Source organism: Leucoraja erinacea, chromosome 18, assembly GCF_028641065.1.
Source record: "Leucoraja erinacea ecotype New England chromosome 18, Leri_hhj_1, whole genome shotgun sequence".
In the NCBI taxonomy this organism is placed as follows: Eukaryota; Metazoa; Chordata; class Chondrichthyes; order Rajiformes; family Rajidae; genus Leucoraja; species Leucoraja erinaceus.
Genome location: NC_073394.1, coordinates 38868750 through 38892378, shown reverse-complemented (window position 1 = coordinate 38892378; position 23629 = coordinate 38868750). Strand labels below are relative to the sequence as shown.

At 43.7% G+C, this 23629-nt stretch overlaps 1 protein-coding gene across 1 annotated transcript in view; it reads left to right on the top strand.

Annotated features, from left to right (window-relative positions):
* Window positions 1-23629, top strand: part of LOC129705947 (ethanolamine kinase 1-like) — a 217703-nt gene that overhangs the window by 69902 nt on the left and 124172 nt on the right. The window contains exon 2 of the mRNA XM_055649882.1: window positions 16961-17109. Within this exon, the coding sequence (XP_055505857.1) occupies window positions 16965-17109 (145 nt within the window). The 5' untranslated portion in view covers window positions 16961-16964. The remainder of the gene's footprint in view (window positions 1-16960; window positions 17110-23629) is intronic.

The window sequence follows — 23629 nt, the reverse complement described above, 5'->3', positions numbered from 1 at the left end:
ATTAAATCTTTCCCCTCTCACCTTAAACCAATTCCCTCTTCTTCATTTCACTAGCCTGGGTGAAAGACTCTGTGCATTCATCCTATCTATACCCCTCATGACTTTATACACTGCTTTTGCAACCATTTGCAATTGATCTGCATTTCTTCTCCTCTTCGCAAAATCTTCTTTGCCAAAGCTAGAGGGTGTGAGCTATAGGGGGAGCTTGCGTAGGCAGGGACTCTATTCCTTGGAGTGCAGGAGGATGAGGGGTGATCTTATTGAGATCTTATCAAATCATGAGAGGAATAGATCGTGGCTTTTGCCCTGAGTAGGTGAATCCAGGAGCAGAAGACATAGGTTTCAGGTGAAGGGGAAAAGATTTAATAGGAATCCGAGGGGTAACTTTTTCACACAAAGGGTGGTGGGTGTATGGAACAAGCTGCCAGAGGACATAGTCGAGGCTTGGACTATCCCAATGTTTAAGAAACAATTAGACAGGTACATGGATAGGGCAGGTTTGGAGGGATATGGACCAAATGCAGGCAGGTGGGACTAGTATAGTGAGGACATGTTGGACGGTGTGGGCAGGTTGGGCTGAAGGCCCTGTTTCCACACTGTATCAATCTATGAATCTATAAGTGGAGTGGAACGCTGCACATTTACAAAGCAACACGCAATGTACAGCCAGTATGTATTCAGTATAAGGACAACCATGGAAACATTTTGACCCTTTATATTCTTTTGTGTCAGAGAGTGAGACATTGGATGTAGATCGGACATTACATGTGTGGCTCCGTATCGAGATGCTCAATGTAGCTTAGTTGATTTGTGCTAACAACAATTGCAAAACTGAAGCCAACGGGTTTTCTGCATCTGTAACTTACTGAGGAAATTCCAGTAAAGTGAGGAACTGCAGATACTGGTTTACAAAAAAGGACACCAAGTGCTGGAGTAACTTAGCAGATCAGGCAGCATCTTTGGAGAACATGAATAGGTGACATATCGGGTCGGGACCATTCTTCAGACTGATGACATTTCGGGTCAGGACCCTTCTTCAGACTGATGTCTGAGGAAGTGTTCCGTTCCAAAACATCATCTATCCATGTTCTTCAGAGATAGACACAAAGTGCTGGAGTAACATAGCGGGTCAGGAAGCACCTCTGGAGATACAGAAAGGGTGATGTTTCAGGCCGGAAGCCTTCTCCGCCGTTGAGATGCTCCAGCAATTTGTGTCTTATTCTGAGGACATTTTACAGTTCCTTCAATAATACAAAACAGCTTCATAATATTCAGGAGCGCATCAAGGGCCTTCTCCAACTCTATCAAATTTGAAATCATCGGAACTAACATCAATGTCTAAATTCTTAAATATCTCCAAAGTCTCCTGTTCCATGGGGTTTTAATGAAACACCATTCCTTACCAGCAAACTGTCCAGTCTTTGCAAAAATCTGATGCTTGGCATGTGTGCTGCAGGTCCTTCTGTAGATCCTTCAAAAATGTGAGTGTTTAAGTAATTGCTTCTTATATTTTTAATTATCTTATGATAAGCTAGTTACTACATTAAATATATTTCAATCTATAACATTAAAAAGCTTGATTAAAAAACTAATTCTGTAATGTGCTCAAGTTTGCTGACTGTGGGGATTTTTTAATCTGATTGGGTGCTTCATTTAATCATCGACCCTTTTGCACGAGTTCTACCTAATCCCACTTTCTCATCTGCTCCCTGTATAAGAGGGGCTATTTACACATGGCCGATTAACCTACAAACGCCGCACGTCTTTGGGATGTGGGAGGAAACCCGGAGCACCCGGAGGAAACCCACGAGGTCACAGGGAGAACGTGCAATCTCCACACACAGTCACAGCACCTGAGGTCAGGATGGAACGTGGGTCTCTGGCGCTGTGAGGCAGCAGCTCTACCCGCTGCGTCGCTGTGCTGTCTGAGTGGCACCGAGTGTACTATTCCATTCAGCTCGAAGGGTCGAATGGCCTACTCCTGCACCTATTGTCTATTGTCACTTAGTCAATTACACCCTATCCTTACATGTACCCAGGTAGAGTGAGATTCTTTGTTTCTGCATACAATGCACAAAGCACGCAAAGAGTCGCCACGTTTCTGGCACAGATAAAGTTACAAAAGTAGTCATTAGAATCCAATGGTCCCTCTTTGTACTCAGCGACCCCCCAACTCCCCCACCACCAGGACCCATTTATTCTCAGTGGTCCCACCCCTGCAGGATTCTCCTTTGTTCTCGACAGCCCTTCCCCCCACCCTCGCCAGATCCCTCAGGTACAGTTACCACAGGTATTGTTACAAGATACAAGATACAAGATGCGTTTATTTGTCACATGTGCCAGTTGGCACAGTGAAATGTGTGATCACCATACCGCCATACAATAAAAATTAAGACCACAACACACGATAGAGTTCAACATAAAACATCCCCACACAGCAGAATCAAAGGTTTCCCACTGTGAGGGAAGGCACCAAAGTCAGTCATCTTCCTCTAATGTTCCCGATGTTCACCCGTGGTCGGGGCCTCTAAAGCCCTCCGCAATCGCCGCTACAGGCAGCCCGCTCGCCGATGTGTTGGAACTCCGACGTCGGAACGGGAGGACAACCTCAGCGGCTTGGACCTCCAAATCGGCCGCTTCCCACCGGAGTCCGCGGCTCCCCGTCCCCATGCCGCGCTGGGCGGAGATTCAACGCTGGCGACCCTCAGCAAAGGGCCCAGGACTCCGCGATGTCAGTCAGCGCCGCCCGCGCTGGGAGCTCCGTGAGCCACAGCCCCGCGATGTCGATGCTGCAGGCCGAACGCTTCAAGCGGCGATCCAGGTAGGTATCGCCCACTCCGCGGTGAATCCAGCGCCGCGCCGCCGCTGCCGAAGCTCTGGTCCGGACCCCGGTCTCCGGTAGGAAAGGCCGCTCTGATGGTAGGCCGCGAGGAGGGGGGGCAAAGACGCCACACGGAGAAATAGTTGCATCCTCGCCAGGAAGCGACTGGGGAACGTTTTCCCCCCTTACCCTCCCCCCCCTCCCCCACAGAGAAAAACTAAAGAATCCCCAAAACAAACTGTTTAGACAAACTAAAATTAATAAAAGATGGCGCCTCCCCTAGTGGAACAGCTAAATTTTGTTCAGAGATACAGCCCTTTGACCCACCCAGTCCGCACCGGCCAACGATCTCCGCACATTAACATTACTCTACACACACCAGAGACAATTCACATTTATACCAAGCTAATTAACCTACACGCCTGTACTTCTTTTGGAGGAAACAGAAACATAGAAACATAGAAACATAGAAAATAGGTTGCAGGAGGAGGCCATTCGGCCCTTCGAGCCAGCACCACCATTCATTGTGATCATGGCTGATCGTCCCCTATCAATAACCCTTGCCTGCCTTCTCCCCATATCCCTTGACTCCACTAGCCCCGAGAGCTCTATCTATCTCTCTCTTAAATCCATCCAGTGATTTGGCCTCCACTGCCCTCTGTGGCAGGGAATTCCATAAATTCACAACTCTCTGGGTGAAAATGTTTGACTAATCTTCTTGAATGTTTTGAAGAGGTTACTAAGGAAATTGACGAGGGTAAAGCAGTGGATGTTGTCTATATGGACTTTAGTAAGGCCTTTGACAAGGTTCCTCATGGAAGGTTGGTTAAGAAGGTTCAACTGTTGGATATAAATGCAAGAGTAGCAAGATGGATTCAACAGTGGGTGAATGGGAGAAGCCAGAGGGTAATGGTGGATGGTTGTTTATCGGGTTGGAGGCAGGTGACTAGTGGGGTGCCTCAGGGATCTGTGTTGGGTCCTTTGTTATTTGTTATGTACATCAATGATCTGGAACAGTGAGAGAGTAGGAATGAACTTGAGGTGGAGGATAATCTGCCTGGCTGAAAATTGGTGCAGAGGGGCAATGATCTGGATGAAAGGTGTGGTAAATTGGATTAGTAAGTATGCAGATGATACCAAGATAGGGGGTGTTGTGGATAATGAAGAGGATTTCCAAAGTCTACAGAGTGATTTAGGCCATTTGGAAGAATGGGCTGAAAGATGGCAGATGGAGTTTAATGCTGATAAATGTGAGGTGCTACACCTTGGCAGGACAAATCAAAATAGGACGTACATGGTAAATGGTAGGGAATTGAAGAATACAGTTGAACAGAGGGATCTGGGAATAACTGTGCATAGTTCCTTGAAGGTGGAATCTCATATAGATAGGGTGGTAAAGAAAGCTTTTGGTATGCTAGCCTTTATAAATCAGAGCATTGAATATAGAAGCTGGGATGTAATGTTAAAATTGTACAAGGCATTGGTGAGACCAAATTTGGAGTACGGTGTACAATTTTGGTCGCCTAATTATAGGAAGGATGTCAACAAAATAGAGAGAGTACAGAGGAGATTTAGTAGAATGTTGCCTGGGTTTCAACAACTAAGTTACAGAGAAAGGTTGAATAAGTTAGGTCTTTATTCTCTGGAGCGCAGAAGGTTAAGGGGTGACTTGATAGAGGTCTTTAAAATGATGAGAGGGATAGACAGAGTTGACGTGGACAAGCTTTTCCCTTTGAGAATAGGCAAGATTCAAACAAGAGGACATGACTTCAGAATTAAGGGACAGAAGTTTAGGGGTAACATGAGGGGGAACTTCTGTACTCAGAGAGTGGTAGCGGTGTGGAATGAGCTTCCAGTGGAAGTGGTGGCGGCAGGTTCGTTGGTATCATTTAAAAATAAATTGGATAGGCATATGGATGAGAAGGGAATGGAGGGTTATGGTATGAGTGCAGGCAGGTGGGACTAAGGGAAAAAATTTGTTCGGCACGGACTTGTAGGGCCGAGATGGCCTGTTTCCGTGCTCTAATTGTTGTATGGTTATATGGTTATTCATTCAGTTGCAATAATGAGTGCTGAAAAGGTGTTCAATTGTTGCTAACAAAATCATGTACAAAATCATGAGAGAAATTGATCGGGTAGATGCACACAGTCTCTTGCCCAGAGTAGGGCAATCGAGAACCAGAGGACATGGCTTTAAGGTGAAGGGGAAAAGATTTAATAGGAACCTATGAGGTGACTTTTCCACACAGTGGGTGTATGGGACGAGCTGCCAGAGGAAGTAGTTGAGGCAAGTACTATTGCAACGTTTAAGAAATAATTAGGTACGTGGATAGGACACGTTTAGAGGGCTATGGGTCAAACGTAAGCAGGTGGGACTAGTGTAGATGGGACATGTTGGTCGGTATGGGCCGAAGGGCCTGTATCCACGCTGTATCACTCTATGACTAAAGAGAATGCAATAAAGTAAATAATTGCCCTTGCATCTGATTGTGTGTGTAACAGTTGTATACAACTACAAAACATGGTGCTTCAGTCTGCAGATATATGGACAGGGACGCAGTAACATGTCCAGACTTACTACGTAATCTTTACAGACGTAATCTCCAAAGAGCATTCATCACAAACAACTAGCAACATCTCCCACGGGTCCACTGGGTGGCAGGTTGGCACAGCGGTAGAATTGCTGCCTTACAGCACCAGAGACCCGGGTTCAATCCTGACTATGGGTGCTGTCTGCGTGGAGTCGTACGTTCTTCCTGTGACCACGTGGCTTTTCCCCGGGTGCTCCGGTTTCCTCCCATGTTCCAGAGATGAGCAGGTTTGTAGGTTGAGTGGCTTCTGAAAATTGTCCCTAGTGTGTCAGATTGAACTAGTGTATGGGATGGTCACTGGTGGACACAAAGGGCCAGTTTCCACGCTGTATCTCTGCATAATCAAGGACCAGTTGCACCCCGGTCACTCCCTCTTCTCCCCTCTCCCATCAGGCAACAGGTGCTGAGTTTGAAAACGCACACCTCCACATTCAGGGACAGTTTCTTCCCAGCTGTTATCAGGCAACTGAACCATCCTGTCAACATCTAGAGAGCTGTCCTGACCTCCCATCTATCCTCAGACTATCTTTAATCAGACTTTACTGGACTTTATAACATGTTTCCTGCCTCTAGCGTGTCCAAGCCTTTAACAATCTTATAAGGTTCAATGAGATAACCTCTCATCCTTCTAAACTCCAGAGTGTACAAGCCCAGCTGTTCCATTCTCTCAGCATATGACAGTCCATATAACCATATAACCATATAACAATTACAGCACGGAAACAGGACATCTCGGCCCTACAAGTCCATGCCGAACAACTTTTATTCCCCTTAGTCCCACCTGCCTGCACTCATACCATAACCCTCCATTCCCTTCTCATCCATATGCCTATCCAATTTATTTATTTATTTATTTTTTGCATGCTCTAATTGTCATACGGTCATGAGGAATAGGAGTATAATATGGTAATTCGGCCCATCAAGTCTACTCCGCCATTCAATCATGGCAGATCTATCTCTAGCTCCTGACCTCGTTCTCCTGCCTTCTCCCCATAACCTCTGACACCTGTGCAAATCAAGAATCTATTTCTGCCTTGAAAAGCATCCACTGACAGCTTCTGCAGCCTTCTGTGGCAAAGAATTCCACAGATTCATCACCCTACGACCAAATACATTTCTTCTCATCTCCTTCCTAAAAGAATGTCCTTTAATTCTGAGGCTATGACCTCTAGTCCTAGACTTTCCCACAAGCGGAAACATCCGCTCCACATCCACTCTATCCAAGCCTTTCACTACTCTGTATGTTGCAATTAGGTCCCCCCTCATTCTTCTAAACTCCAGTGAGTACAGGCCCAGTGCCGACAAACTCTCATCATAGGTTAACCTACTCATTCCTGGGATCATTCTTGTAAACCTCCTCTGGACCCTCTCCAGAGCCAGCACATCCTTCCTCAGATATGGTGTCCAAAATTGCTGACAATATTCCAAATGTGTCCTGACCACACCTTATAGAGCCTCAACATTACACCCTTGTTTTTGTATACACGCCCTCTTGACATAAATTCGACTTGCAGATTAACTTTTTGGGAAGCCTGCACCAGCACTCCCTTTGCACCAATGTCTAGATTCTCACCACATTTAGAAAATAGTTTCATCCTTTATTCCTTCTACCAAAATGCATGACTCCACACTTTGCTACACTATATTCCATCTGCCACTTCTCTGCCCACTCTCCCAACCTGTCCAAGTCCTCTGCAGAGTCCCTGCTTTCTCTACCCCACCTCTACCTATTTTCGTATCATCCGCAAACTTTGCCACAATGTCTTCAATCCCCTCTTGCAAATCATTATTATACAATGTGAAGAGCAGCGGCCCCAGCACCGACCCTTGCTGAATTCCACTAGTCACTGGCAGCCAACCAGAAAAAGCCCCCTATATTGCCACTCTTTGTCTTCTGCCATCCAGCCAACCTGCTTTCCATACTAGTATCTGCCCTTTGATACCGTGGTCCATCGTCTTCCTTTGCAGCCTCACGTGTGGCACCTTATCAAAGGCTTTCTGGAAATCCAAGGAAACAACGTCTACCAACTCTCCTTTGTCTGTCCTGCTTCTTCAAAGAATTCCAGCAAATTTGTCAGGCAAGACCCCCCCTTCACAAAGCCATGCTGACTTTGGCCTATTTTATTGTGAACTTCCAAGTATTCCGTAACCTCATCCTTTATAATGGACTCTAAAATATCACCAACCACCAAAGTCAGACTAACCGGCCTATAGTTCCCACTATTCTGCCTTGCTCCCGTCTTGTGCAGCGGGGTAATATTGGCAATGTTTCAAACATTTGGGATCACTCCTGACTCGTGATTCCTGAAATATCACTATCAATGCCTCCACAATATCTAAAGCGACCTCTTTTAGAACCCTAGGGTGCAGTCTATCTGGTCCAGGTGACATCCACCTTCAGACCTTTCAGCTTCCCAAGCATCTTCTCCCTAGTAATAGCCACTCCACTAACCTCCACCCCTGACTCTCCTGAATTTCAGGCACGTTGCTGGTGTCTTCCACTGTGAAGACTGTTGCAAAAAAGTTACTCAACTCCTCTGCTATTTCTTTATCCTGCATCATTCTCCAGCGGCCCAACGTCCACTCTTGCCTCTTGTCTACATATTCTGAGGCTTTACATCAACTTGCAACAGGGTGAAGTGTGAATTAAAATTAGACCAGAGAATTTTGTCAGAATATATCAAAGTGTATGTTCACTAGCAGCACAGCTTGAAGTTTGATATGGTAAATCATACAGAAATGCAGAGACACGGGGAGGATTTTTAGAGCCTATTTTTCACTAAGCAAGGATTAGGGCACTGCTTAGAAAGATGCAAGATTCATATGTTCAGCAGCTAAAGTGAAGTTCTGTTTTATAGCCTTGAGATTTAGTTTCACATCAAATATCAAAATTCCTGTTTTATTTCAGCTCTGGGGAGTTCAGTGAATACTCGCAGTAAAAGCAGCAGAATACCCAAGATGTTTTGTTTTCCCTCTCCTGAATTTGGTTGATATTATTTAGACATCTGTATTTAATACTTTATAGCATGTTTGTTCCAAATATTTAAAAAAATGAAAGCATTTAAACATTTAAATTATTGCTTGATAATTTTGTGCAAGGTGAGGAAATTTAACGAAGTCCGCAAATATGACCAACAGAAGAGGCCACATTTCATTGTGCTGTAAAACTGAACACATAACGCTGGTATGATCTCTGGATTCATTCGTCACCAGGGAGAAAATAAAATTATGTAAGGGCAGTAACGTAAGTAACAGTAAGTCTGGATGTTGCGCAATAAACTTCTTGTCTGACAAATTTAGGTGAGCCGCCTAATGCAATTTAAAATGATAAGTTACATTTTATGAAATGTTGCCTAGGCTCAAGAGCCTAAGCGACAGGAAGGGGTTGGGCAGACTAGGACTTCATTCCTTGGAGTGCAGGAGGATGAGCAATGATACAGTTATAGTGATACAGTGTGGAAACAGGCCCTTCAGCCCAACTTGCCCACAACGACCAACATGCCCCATCTACACTAGTCCAACCTGCCTGCGTTTGGCCCATATATCCATGTACCTGTCTAAATGTTTTTATTACATGTGGCGATAGTACCTGCCTCAACTATCTCCTCCGGCAGCACGTTCCATACACCCATCACCCTATGTGTGAAACCGTTACCCCTCAGGTTCCCATTAAAGCTTCCCCTCCTCACCTTAAACCTATGTCCTCTGGTTCTCGATTCCCCTACTATGGGGAAGAAACTCTGTGTGTCTACCCGATCTATTCCTCTCATGATTTTGTACATCGCTATATTATATTATGCCTCATCCTCCTGTTGAGAATAGAGACCTAGCCTGCTCAACCTCTCCCCATAGCTCAGACCTTTGAGTCTTGGCAATATCCTTGCAAATCATTTCTGCACTCTTCCCAGCTTGAATCTTATGGAAACAGCAGGCAGTGAAGAAAGCAAATGGCATGTTGGCCTTCATAACAATAGGAGTTGAGTATAGGAGCAAATAGGCCCTTCTGCAGTTGTACAGACCCCTGGTGAGACCACACCTGGAGTATTGTGTCCAGTTTTGGCATAATTTGAGGAAGGACATTATTGCTATTGAGGGAGTGCAGCGTAGGTTTACAAGGTTAACTCCCGGGATGGCGGGACTGCATATGCTGAGAGAATGGAGCGGCTGGGCTTGTATACTCTGGAGTTTAGAAGGATGAGAGGGTATCTTATTGAAACATAAGATTATTAAGAGTTTGGACACACTAGAGGCAGGAAACATGTTCCCGAAGTTGGGGGAGTCCAGAACCAGGGGCCACAGTTTAAGAATAAGGAGTAAGCCATTTAGAACAGAGATGAGGAAACACTTTTTCACACAGAGAGTTGTGTGTCTGTGGGATTCTCTGCCTCAGAGGTCGGTGGAGGCCGGTTCTCTGGATACTTTCAAGAGAGAGCTAGATAGGGCTGTTAAAGATAGCGGAATCAGGGGATATGGGGAGAAGGCAGGAACGGGGTACTGATTGGGGATGATCAGACATGATCACATTGAATGGCGGTGCTGGCTCGAAGGACCAAATGGCCTACTCCTGCACCTATTGTCTATTGTCTATTGTCTAAGAACCAAAGGGAACAGAAAATAGACTGAAAGTGCTTGAGTGACTCAGTGGATTAGGCAGCATCTCTGATACAGATACACCAGAGATGCTGCCTCACCCACTGAGTTACTCCAGCACTTTGTGCCTTTTTTATAAACCAGCATCTGTAGTTCCATGTATCCACTAAAGGGCAGAGGTTTAGGGTGAAAGATTTAATGAGGGGTAACTGTTTCATGCAGAGGATAGTGGGTTTATAGAATGAGCTGCTGGAGGAGGTAGTTGAAACAGGTTGGAAAACAGTATTTAGAAGACATTTAGACAGGTACATGCATAGAAGAGGTTTAGAGTGATATGGGCCAAAAGCAGTCGAACGCAGGTCTAGCATAGATGTGGCATGGACAAGTTGGGATGAAGGGCCTGTTTCCGTGCTGTGTAAATCTATGACTCTTAGATGACAGAAATAGTCTGAAGAAGGGTCTCGACCCTAAACGTCACCCATTCCTTCTATCCAGAGATAGAAGACCTTCTCCCTGTGACCTGCTTGGGTTTTTTTCCGGGAGCTCTGGTTTCCTCCTACACTCTAAGGGCGTACAGGTTTGTAGGTTAATTGGCTTGGTATACATGTAACTTGTCCCTGGTGTTTGTAGGATAGTGTTAATGTGCGGGGATCATTGGTCAGCGTGGACTCGGTGGGCTGAATGGCCTGTTTCCGCGCTGTATCTCGAAAACTAAAACTAAAAATTAAAACTGAACTAAAGATGCTGCCTGTCCCACTGAGTTACTCATAGATGTGGCATGGACAAGTTGGGATGAAGGGCCTGTTTCCGTGCTGTGTAAATCTATGACTCTTAGATGACAGAAATAGTCTGAAGAAGGGTCTCGACCCTAAACGTCACCCATTCCTATCCAGAGATAGAATAATAATAATAATAATAATAATAACAATAATAATAATAATAATAATAATAATAATAATAATAATAATAATAATAATAATAATAATAATAATAACTTTATTTATAGAGCACTTTAAAACAACCACAGTTGCAACAAAGTGCTGAGCATGACTGATCATGGACAAGGAATTAGTACATAACAATACAAACATTAAACGAAAGAGTAAAAACAATAAAAATTAAAAACATTAAAAGCACTAAAAACAGGAGCAAAGTCTCAAGCAGTGTCAAAAGCCAAGGAATATAAATGTGTTTTAATATGTGTTTTAGAAGACCATAGATCTGTACCTTCTCCCTGTGACCTACTTGGGTTTTTTCCGGGAGCTCTGGTTTCCTCCCACACTCTTAGGGCGTACAGGTTTGTAGGTTAATTGGCTTGGTATACATGTAACTTGTCCCTGGTGTTTGTAGGATAGTGTTAATGTGCGGGGATCACTGGTCAGCGCGGACTCGGTGGGCCGAAGGGCCTGTTTCCGCGCTGTATCTCAAAAACTAAAACTAAAAATTAAAACTGAACTAAAGATGCTGCCTGTCCCACTGAGTTACTCCAGCATTTTGTGTCAATCTTCGGGGTAAACCAGCAACTGCAGTTCAGTCTAAAAAAGGGTCTCGACCCGAAACGTCGCCCATTCCTTCTCTCCAGAGATGCTGCCTCACCCGCTGAGTTACTCCAGCATTTTGTGTCTATCTGCAGTTCCTTCCTACACGTAGAAAGCCTGATGTGCAATGTAATTCATTCCGGAATATGTGATCAACACTGCTTGTGCGAGTGTGATTTGATGTTTAGTCAATGAACTCTGTGTATAAATGCTGATTGTCAACCTTTCCCGGCATTGGTGCAGTTTTAGCCAAATATGCTCAAAATGACTGACACGGGAACTATATTGGAAGCAAAGAACCATGTAATTGGTCACACAATGTCAGCTCTTTACTTGTCGGCTGGGCAGAGCCACCTGTAAACATCACTCCCTTCCATTTTATGAAGTGATATTTTTCTTTATTTGGTGAACTAACTTGATTCTGCCCGCCCTCCCTCCCTGTAACAGGGATGGAAAATATAGGGGTGGACTAATGAATCAAATACACAGGACTAGATGTTAAAAGTCCCCTGTGCCAATAGGTGGGGAGCATTTCACGACATCCGTTGATTGTTGAGAGTGGTAGACGTTCAACATCGGTGGGGGGCGGGGGGGTGATACACATATCTTGGCCTGTGTAACCTTCAGGATAGTTGGGCACAGGACACATCATCAGTAGTGTACCCTTGCATCACTGGGTGTTTCGGCCTTTTAACACTATACACCCTCCACAAGGGCGGCCCGCTGCAGGATGATCAGCCCTCAGCGCGTGTCCCGTGTCAAACCATCCCAAAGATTCACCCTGAGGTACTTGGGGCCCATCATGGGTCTTTCCGCTTGAGCCAAATCCACCGGCTGCTTCTTTCAGCCGCCTCTGAGAGTGATCTTATGGTCTTCCGCAGAGCCTGACCGTGGATTCCAAGCTCCTTCAGCAGTCTGATTGTAGATGATGCAACAAATCCTCTGCATCCCACTTCAACTGGATAGACTTTGGTGTTCCAGCCACGCTGCGTTGCCTCTGCTGCAAGCTCTGCATAGGTGTTCAGTTGAAATATGTCTGCTAGACCAAGTTAGATATAGGCATAAAAAGCTGGACATCCGCGAGTCACGGCGCCAGACGGTGGAGGGCTCTACCCGAGCCGGCTGCCTGCCCCTTTTCCGGGGATATGTCCGTGCCCGGGTGCGGTTAGAAAGGGACTACACCCTGTCCACGGGCACCCTGAGGGTGTTCCAGGACCGCTGGGCTCTGCAGGGTGTAGAATGTATCCTCAATAAGGATTGTATCATAGTTGTATAATAGTTTATTATGGATATATGTTTGTATTGTATTATGGTGGTGGGTTCTTGCTTGTTTTATTGTAGTGTAAATATTATTTTTTAATAATTAACCACATAACCATACATTTGAATACATTTTTTGATTTAAAAAAAAAAGAAAAAAAAGCTGGTTACCAAACTCGCAGAACTGGGTCTCTGCGCATCCCTCTGCAATTGGATCCTCGACTTCCTCATTCACAGACCACAGTCTTTCCATATTGGTGGAAATGTGTCAGCCTCGATAACAATCAGCACGGGAGCACCTCAAGGCTGCGTGCTCCGCCCCCTGCTGTACTCACTCTATATTCATGACTGCGTAGCCAATCGTGGTGCGAACTCCATCATCAAGTTCGCTGACGACACCACTGTTGTGGGACGTATCACTGATGGGGATGAGTCACAGTATAGAAGAGAGATTGAGCGACTGTCCATATGGTGCCAGCACAATAACCTGGCCCTCAACACCAAGCAAAACCAAGGAACTGATTGTGGACTTTGGAAGGAGTAGGATGGGGACCCACGGTCCTGTTTATATCAATGGTTGAAAGGGTCAAGAGCTTCAAATTCCTGGGCGTGGACATCTCTGAAGATCTTTCCTGGTCCGAGAACACTGATGCAATTATTAAGAAAGGACATCAGCGCCTCTACTTCCTGAGAAGATTACGGAGAGTCAGTTTGTCAAGGAGGACTCTCTCTAACTTCTACAGGTGCACAGTAGAGAGCATGCTGACCAGTTGCATCGTAGCTTGGTTCGGCAACTTGAGCGCCCTGGAGCGGAAAAGACTACAAAGAGTAGTAAACGCTGCCCAGTCCATCATCGGCTCTGACCTCCCTTCTATCGAGGGGATCTATCGCAGTCACTGCCTCACTGGCAAAATCATCAAGGACCCACACCATTCTGGCCACACACTCATCTCCCCGCTACCTTCAGGTAGAAGGTACAGGAGCCTGAAGACTGCAACGACCAGGTTCAGGAATAGCTACTTCCCCACAGCCATCAGGCTATTAAACTTGGCTCGAACAAAACTCTGAACATTAATAGCCCATTATTTGTTTATTTGCACTTTCTCAGTTTATTTATTCATGTGTGTAGATATTTATATAATGGTATATGGACACACTGATCTGTTCTGTAGTCATGCCTACTATGTTCTGTTGTGCTGAAGCAAAGCAAGTTTCATTGGCCTATCGGGGACACATGACAATAAACTCTCTTGAATCTTGAACCTTGATTTCCACAACCATCTGTGACAATGAATTCCACAGATTTATCACCCTCTGACTAAAGAAATTCCTTGTTTAAGAAGGAACTGCAGATGCTGGAAAATCGAACGTAGACAAAAATGCTGGAGAAATTCAGCGGGTGAGGCAGCATCTATGGAGCAAAGGAAATAGGCAAGGTCTCAGGTCTGAAGAAGGGTCTCGACCCGAAAGGTTGCCTATTTCCTTCGCTCCATAGATGCTGCTTCACCCGCTGAGTTGCTCCAGCATTTTTGTCTACCTTTGATTTTCCAGCATATGCAGTTCCTTCTTAAACAAAGGAATTTCTTTAGTCCTCTTCCCATTCCCACACCGTCCTTTCTGTGCTGGGCCTCCTGCATTGATAGAGTGAGGAAACCTGCAAAATGGACTATCTTTAATTAGACTTTACTAGGCTTTATCTTGCACTAAACATTATTCCCTTTATCATGTATCTGTACACTGTGGATGGTTCGATTATAATCATGTAAATTCTTTCCGTTGACTGGCTAACACGCAACAAAAGCCATTCACTATACCTCAGTTCATGTGACAATAAACTAAACTAAACAAAACGCAGTTTACATCTACAAAACAGTGACATCCAACATCTACCACAACATTGTCTTGTAACCTGCCGCACTGCTTAAACAGTGCAGTTGATAACAAATTTATATATGTGTAATTATAAATAAATGATATAACATTCATTGCTCGTGTCGTTGCGAACAAGAATCAACAAGGCATATTAAAACATTATGCTACTTTGTTCAAAAACATATTTGGAGTATTATGTGCAGTTCTAGTCACCCCATTACAGAAAAGATGTGGAGGTTTCGGGGAGGGTGTAAAAGAGGTTACCACAATGCTGCCTAGATTAGAGAATATGTGTTACAGAGAAAGGTTGAATAAGTTAGGTCTTTATTCTCTGGAGCGCAGAAGGTTAAGGGGGGACTTGATAGAGGTCTTTAAAATGATGAGAGGGATAGACAGAGTTGATGTGGACAAGCTTTTCCCTTTGAGAATAGGGAAGATTCAAACAAGAGGACATGACTTCAGAATTAAGGGACAGAAGTTTAGGGGTAACATGAGTGGGAACTTCTTTACTCAGAGAGTGGTAGCGGTGTGGAATGAGCTTCCAGTGGAAGTGGTGTCGGCAGGTTCGTTGGTATCATTTAAAAATAAATTGGATAGGCATATGGATGAGAAGGGAATGGAGGGTTATGGTATGAGTGCAGGCAGGTGGGACTAAGGGAAAAAAAGTTGTTCGGCACGGACTTGTAGGGCCGAGATGTTTCCGTGCTGTAATTGTTATATGGTTATATGGTTAATATTAGCTACAAGGATGTGGTGGGTGCCTGGAACGTGCTGCCAGGGGTAGTGGTGGCTTCAATACAATACAATACAATATTTATTCCATGTCATTTGAACCTCAGCGAGGCTCAAACGGAACTCCGTTTCTACAGCCATACCAACAAAAGAATTCCTACAAGACATAAAAACAATTAAATTCACACAAACATCCATCACAGTAAATCTCCTCCTCACTGTGATGGAAGGCAAAGTCTTTTCTCTCCCCTGCACCATTTTCTCCCGATGTTGTAAGCCCCAGGCCAGATACCGTAGTGGTGTTTAAGAGGATTTTAAATAGGCATATGGATATGCAGAGAATGGAGAGCCATCAATTATGTAGAGGCGGAGGAGATCAGTTTAACTTGGCATCATTTTCAGTGTGTTCGAATGCTATACTGTGTTCTATGGTCTACATATAGGTCAAGGATATAATCATATAACATGATAGAAAGGTTCACTACTTCGTACAGATGTTAGTGAATATTTTATGAAACAATTTTACTCCCTTATGTATCAGTGAATAGAGGTGCAACAAATGGAACAAAAGAAGAAGAATAACAAAACGTACAGGCACATTAATAAGTGGAAGGAGAAAATGGACCCTTAGAAAGAAGGGAAATGCAGTTTATTCTGTGTTGGACCTTGGTAGACTGTAACCACGGTGATATTTTTCACAATTTGTCTAAGTACTTCCTGGATAAAACAAACTGCCTGGAACCACTGAGCTTTTTTGCTGTTCATCAATGTCTAAGTGGTTCCAACACAATATTTCTTGAATAGAAACGGTCTCAAGGGAAATGGGCCAAATGAAAGTAAATGGGATTTGGTTGGCATGGACATGTTGGGCTGAAGGGCCTGTTTCCGCACTGAGAGATTCTATGACTCTAGGGTGGTGAATCTGTGGAATTCATTGTAAATTATAATATTAGGCAGCAGATCTTTATGGCACAAACAGATTTAATGTTCAAGAAGGAACTGCAGATGCTGGAAAATCGAAGGTTGACAAAATTGCTGGAGAAACTCACCGAGTGCGGCAGCATCTATGGAGCGAAGGAAATAGGCAACGTTTCGGGCCGAAACGTTGCCTATTTCCTTCGCTCCATAGATGCTGCCGCACCCACTGAGTTTCTCCAGCAATTTTGTCTACCTACCATTGAAGATTTAATTTGGTAAAGGTTTTTTATTTAAGCCCTTCATTCTCACCGATGAGAATGTGGCGGCCAAGTCTTTGGGTCTTTTTAAAGTGGAGATTGCTAGGTCCATGATTAGTAAAGCTGACAAAGGTTACGGGGAGAAGGCAGCAGAATAGGGTTTAGAGGGAAAGATGGATCAGCCACGATTGAATGGCGGAGTAAACTTGATGGGCCGAATGGCCTAATTCTGCTCCTATGTCTTATGAACATGTTAAAGCTTCATGTAGCTAATATTTCTTCAACATTAGATGCAGATCTCTGAAGTACAATGGCAACTGCCACTCCAGTACTTATTTTTGCTGTACTTAACTGCATTTTTGTTATTTATTTAATCCCCAGTTCCATGGAATTGAGCGGCATGCCAAGTTTTGACTTCCTCGTCGCTGAGATTGAAGTGCTCAAAGAACACCTTTTGCAAATGAAATCCCCTTTGGTTCTGTGCCATAACGATCTGCTGTGTGGCAACATTATCCACGTTGAAGAGAAAGGTACATTTAAAATGATCAAACTAGATATGCCATTTATTGTCACTATACATGTACAGTGAAACTGAAAGCTGCTCGTACTCATGGCATACATACAATTTAGCACAAAAAACAAGAAACAGAAAAAACAAAAAACAGAAGGGAGATGGGGGGGGAATAGGTGCACAAATTCTGCGGCGCTACATACATATATACATATATACAGATGGAAGTCCGTGTTGGGCGGTGTAGTCAGTGCATGTGTGAATTTGAATTTATAGTAGTTATAATTCTCGGAAAGCAACTATTCCTGAGTCTGTTTGTCCTGGATTTGATGCACCTATAGCACCTTCCAGAGGGCAAACTAACGTAAGTGTCCTTGAATTGATATCATGTCACAATGCCAAACTCTCTCAAATAGCCACATGACTTTGGAGATGCAGGGATTGCTACCAAGAAGAGCATTCCACTGGATTTAGTGTTGGAAGAGTTATTTTTGCAGATTAAGGTGTAAAGTGGCAACATTAGAACGGGCATTGTTATCAGAAGAAATAGTGTAATGCTATTACTAGAAGACAGGCACAAAATGCTGGAATAATTCAGCGGGACAGGCAAGTCAAGTCAAGTTTATTTGTCACATACACATACGAGATGTGCAGTGAAATGAAAGTGGCAATGCTCGCGGACTTTTGTGCAAAAGACAAACAACAAAACAACCAAATAAATTATAAACACAATCATAACACACATATTCTTTTACATAATAAATAATGGAAGGAAAAACGTTCTGTAGAGTTGGTCCCTGGCGAGATAGGCGTTAACAGTCCGAATTGCCTCTGGGAAGAAACTCCTTCTCAACCTCTCCGTTCTCACCGCATGGCAACGGAGGCGTTTGCCTGACCGTAGCAGCTGGAACAGTCCGTTGTAGGGGTGGAAGGGGTCTCCCATGGGACAGGCAGCATCTCTGGATGGAAGGAGTGGGTGATGATTTGAGTCGAGACCCTTCTTCAACCTCGACCCGAAACGTCACCCATTCCTTCTCTCCAGAGATGCTGCCTGTCCCACTGAGTTACTCCAGCATCGTGTGTCTGTCTTCAGTGTAAACCAGCATCTGCAGTTCCTTCCTGCCATATGCTAAAATGATGCCTGGATTCGGGGGTATTAGACACATGGAGAGAGAGGTCGGGCGGGCTTGGGATGTTTTGTCTGAAAAGCAGGAGCTTGCGGGGAGACCTGATAGAAGTATGTACAATTATGGGAGGCATAGATAGGACACAGTCTTAGAATAAAGCGGAGGTCATTTAAGACTGAGGTGAGAAAAAACATTTTCACCCAGAGAGTTGTGAATTTATGGAATTCCCTGCCACAGAGGGCAGTGGAGGCCAAATCACTGGATGGATTTAAGAGAGAGTTAGATAGAGTTCTAAGGGCTAGTGGACTCAAGGGATATGGGGAGAAGGCAGGCACGGGTTATTGATAGGGGACAATCAGCCATGATCACAATGAATGGCGGTGCTGGCTCGAAGGGCCGAATGGCCTCCTCCTGCACCTATTTTCTATGTTTCTATGGTTCTATGATAGACAATCTGAACTTTTTTCCCCATATGGAAATATCAATTACTAGAGGGCGGAGCTTTAAGGTGAGAGTGGCAAAGTTTAAAGGAGATGTGCGGGGCAAGTTTTTCTACACAGGTGGTGGTGGGTGCCTGGAACTGGATGCCAGGGGCGGTGGTGGAGGCAGGTACGATAGTGGTGTTTGAGAGGCTTTTGGGTAGGCACGTGGATATGCAGGGACTATATGGATATTGATTGCATGCAGGCAGATATGAGTTAGACTTGGCGTCATGTTGAGTACAGTCATTGTGGGCCAAAGGGCTAACTCTTGTGCTGTACTGCCTTACGTTCTGTGAAAGGTTAGCTCTTAATTTTTTCCCCACTTAGAGCCAGTTCTCCAGAGCCCTTCTAGCACCTTCCGTTTTTTTTTTAAATGTAAGACCCCAGTGCTGAACAGAAATGGTTTTCTCTTTCGAAGAACTGTTCATGTGCCCTGCATAACATCAAGGATTTGTTCTGAAAGTGATCTGACTATTTAGCAGCCTAGCATGTGCATTTACAGTCTTTGTTTATATACATTATTTGATCGGAACAGACAAGCAACATAGCGTGTACATTAACTGCAGAGATAGATTACTCATCCATTTAAATTCTCATCATAATCGGCCATTAACAGATTATGTTTCCCTCTCTGTTATTTTGACCCATATATTGCATCTTACTCTGTGAAACATTAATGTCACTTTCTATATGCCTCAGTGTATAAACTGAAAGGAAACTGCCGACCTAGACTTACTTGTGGAGACGACTGCTCGTATCTCAGGATCGACAGCAGCTCCTGAAAGTATATATTTGTTTTCTTTCGTGTTCTGAAATAACTTTTCTGACATCCCGCATTATCCTCAGAGAGCAGAGGGTTCTGAGGGAGCGAGCAAAATAATCTGCAACTGGTATTTCACAGGGATTGTCTTTACACAAAGCACAAGCTAAAGGGACACTGAGAACCAGGCCACAGGTTACAAAGTCACCTGAAAATGATTCGAACCTGCCGATGGAGGCACCTCACCAAGACCTTATCACAAACAGATTTTGCTTTGCAGTTGCTGTTCGTGCAACAAGTCTAATTCACCCAGCACTTCTATGGTTGCTGTCCTACTGAAGGGCTGGATCAAATAGTTTCTTGGCTTACATTTCTCATCCTTACCTTCAAATCCCTGTATTGTTATGTGTTCAAGAAGGAACTGCAGATGCTGGAAAATCGAAGGTACACAAAATTGCTGGAGAAACTCAGCGGGTGCAGCAGCATCTATGGAGCGAAGGAAATAGGCAACGTTTCGGGCCGAAACCCTTTGGGTTTCGGCCCGAAACGTTGCCTATTTCCTTCGCTGCTGCACCCGCTGAGTTTCTCCAGCAATTTGATGTACCCTGTATTGTTATGTTTCACTGTACCTCCCCTGCAGCTCTTTAACGAATGCCCCTGTTACTAACCCCAGGTTTAATACAATGTTAGACACAAAGTGCTGGAGTAACTCAGCAGATCAGGGCAGCATCTCTGGAAAAAAGGGTGGGTGACGTTCCGGGTCGAGACCTTCCTTTAATCTAAAGCCCCTGTAATTGGCGACCTCTGCCGAGTTTGCCCTTGACTCGTACTCGCAGCATGGTCGCCACGAGATCGTAGGAGGTCTGCGTAACTCTTCCTCACGCTCGTGAGTGGTCTCCGCGTACTCGTGGCCTCAAGTAGGTCGTGGCATTTTTTCCAGCCTGATGAAAAATGTTCACGAGTAAAACAAAAAGGTTGGCATTGAAAATATCGATGCTTTTTACTCGCAGGTTGGTCGTAGGTAGGTCATAGTAGGTCGTGACGGTAGTCGTAGATAGTCGTAGGTCGGTAACTGGCCCGAGACAAAAAATGCAAACATGACATTATTTTATCATGTGATCATTTACCACACGTAGCTAGTCGGAGTTGGTCTTAGGTGTGGAAGACTGAGGTCGAGGGGGGTCGTTAAATTGAATTAAAATTAAAAAAAAAAAAAAATTGGAGGTCGTAGACAGACATAGTCGTAGGAGGTCTTTTACTTTGGCGAGTCAACACGACCGTGACATTTTTTCAAACTCGTCTATAGTCTTCTAAATTCGTGGATTAGGTTGCCCAAGTGGGACAGGCCCTTAAGACTTTAATACGATGTTGTTGCCGCTGTGCCTTCAAGGCGGTGAAGAAACTATGGTAGACACAAAATGTTGGAGTAAGTCAGCGGGACAGGCAGCATCTCTGGAGAGAAGGAATGGGTGATGTTTCGGGTCAAGGCCCTTCTTCAGGTCTGAAGAACCTGTCTGAACAGGTGATGCTTCAGGTCGAGACCTTTCTTCAGGTCTGAAGAAGGGTCTCGACCAGAAACGTCACCCATTCATTCTCTCCAGAGATGCTGCCTGTCCCACTGAGTTACTCCAGCATTTTGTGTCTATCTTCAATTTAAACCAGCATCTGCAGTTCTTTCCTACACAAGGAAACTATAAGTTTCCCTGATCTGCCACATCGAGCAGGAGGAAATAGGAAACAGCGGCAGAGTGGCGCAGTGCTAGAGCTGCATTTGGGCTCCATTCAGACTACAGGTGCTGTCTGTATGGAGTTCATACGTTCTCCCCGTGACCGCGTGGGTTTCTTCCGGGTGCTCCAGTTTCCTTCCACACGCCTTAGTTAAAAAATTGTAAGTTGTCCCTGTTGTGTGGGATGGTGCTAGTGTACAGGGTGATCGCTGGTCGGCTTGGATTCGGTGGGCTGAAGGGTTTGTATCTCTAAAGCTAAAGGAAAGTTAGAAAGACCTCACCTTATTTCACCCTTTCACTGCTCAGCCTCCTCGCCGAATCGTCTCGAGACAAAGCCTCGCATTTCCCTCTCAAAGTCCACACTTGGAACTCAGCTCAACTCAGCCACTGATTCAGTGGACTGTTTCAAAATGGCTGCTCTCCCAACACTTTTGTTCGATTCGATTCGAGAGGCAGAATCTTTTTTTTTTTTTTTTTAATATTTTTACTAGAAGTAGACATATTATAAAGTATAGTTACATATTATAGTAAAAAAACTTTTCATATACATCAATCATACATTGTTAAAATTTTCAATTATCAATTACTTCTGCTTCTAGTATTTTTATTTTTTATAGAAAGAGAGAGAAAGAGAGGGTAGAAAGTTACAAATTAAAAAAAACAGAGAAACGGAAGAGGTGGAATGGGTTGCCTATAATACGTCAATGGAGATAGGTTCGTAGATTATAAAATATAGCTTTTCATCTGATCCTGAGTTCAAGTTTCAGTTGGGTCCTCGTGCTGTGCCAATCTATCCCGTCAGATAGTTAATGAATGGAGCCCAGATTTTATTGAAAAGATCTTGTTTGTCCATTAAGACGAGACTAATTCTTTCTAAGTATAGGGTCTCCGACATTTCCGTAATCCACATTTTAATTGTGGGGGTTGTAGGACCTTTCCAAAATTTTAATACTAATTTTTTCCCGATTATTATACTGTAGTCGAGGAAATTTCTTTGGTTTGTTGTGAGTGTTAAACTTTGTTCTGATATTCCAAGTATTATTAATTTTGTGTCTGGGTCAAGTTTTGTATTAATAACTTCTGAAATTGTTTCAAAAATATCAGTCCAGAAATGTTTAAGTTTTATACAGTTTGCAAACGTATGTGTTAAATTAGCCTCTAGATGTAGACATTTATCACAAATGGGAGAGATTTGTGGGAAGATTCTATTTAGTTTTATTTTAGAGTAGTGTAGTCTATGTAATACCTTGAATTGTCTTAAAGTATGTCTGGCATTTAATGAACATTGATGTATTTGTTGTAAACTTTCGTCCCACATATCTTTCGTTATAGGGTGACCTATTTCATTTTCCCATTTGTATCTATATGGTTCGGTTGGTGGTACCTCGTTGTTTAGTAGGGTGTTATAAATATAAGCTATTAGTTTTTCAGTATTAGGATGCTTGTTCAAACATTCATCAAGAATTTCTGATTCCCTACTCCTGTAGACTTGTGTATTAGATTTAACATAATCTCTAATTTGTAGGTATCTGAAGAAATTATTTGAGTGCAGTCCGTAATTCTGTTGTAACTCTTCAAATGAAAGAAAAGTGCCTTTCCCATAAAGATGTCCAATATTTTTGATTCCATAATTTTTCTATTGTGTGAAACCTTTGTCCATAAAGGATGATTTGAACAAAGGATTATTTACAATGGGAAGGCATAGTGATATATTATTCAATTTTAAATCTTTTTTTATTTGTTTCCAAATTCGTATTCCACTATGTATTATGGGGTTTTCTTTATAGGTTTTTTTGTGCAGTTTTGTGGGGGCAAATATGATCGGACCTATTTCAAAAGGTAGACAGTCTTCCTTTTCCATCATTAACCAATCTGGTTGTTCATCCATTTCTTCCAGCCAGAAATTCATGTTTTTAATATGGACTGCCCAAAAATAAAATAAGAAATTCGGCAAAGCCAAACCTCCATTTATCTTTGACTTACATAAATGTTTTTTACTTATTCTATGATTCTTATAATCCCAGACAAAACTTGTAACAATAGAGTTGACTTTTTTGAGAGGCAGAATCTTAAAGGCTGCTTTGTGAAATCTGGTGAGCTCCCCCATTTGACAGCCCTGTAGTCACCTGTGGAACTAATTCCAGCTTGTCAATAAATGGGTGAGGGAAAATGCAGGAAAAATCCAACAGGTAAATTAACAGATGACTTATCAACAGAAATAGTTATAGCGTAATTGAGTCAAACGGCACGGAAACAGGCCGTTCGGCCCAACTCATCCATGTTGACAAAGGTGGTCCATATACTAGTCCCATCTCCCTGTGTTTAGCCCATGTCCCTGTCCAAATGTCTTTTAAATGTTATAGTACCTGCCCCAACTATCTCCTCTGGCAGCAAGTTCCACTATCACCTTAAACCTATATCCTCTGTTCCTAGATTCCCCTAA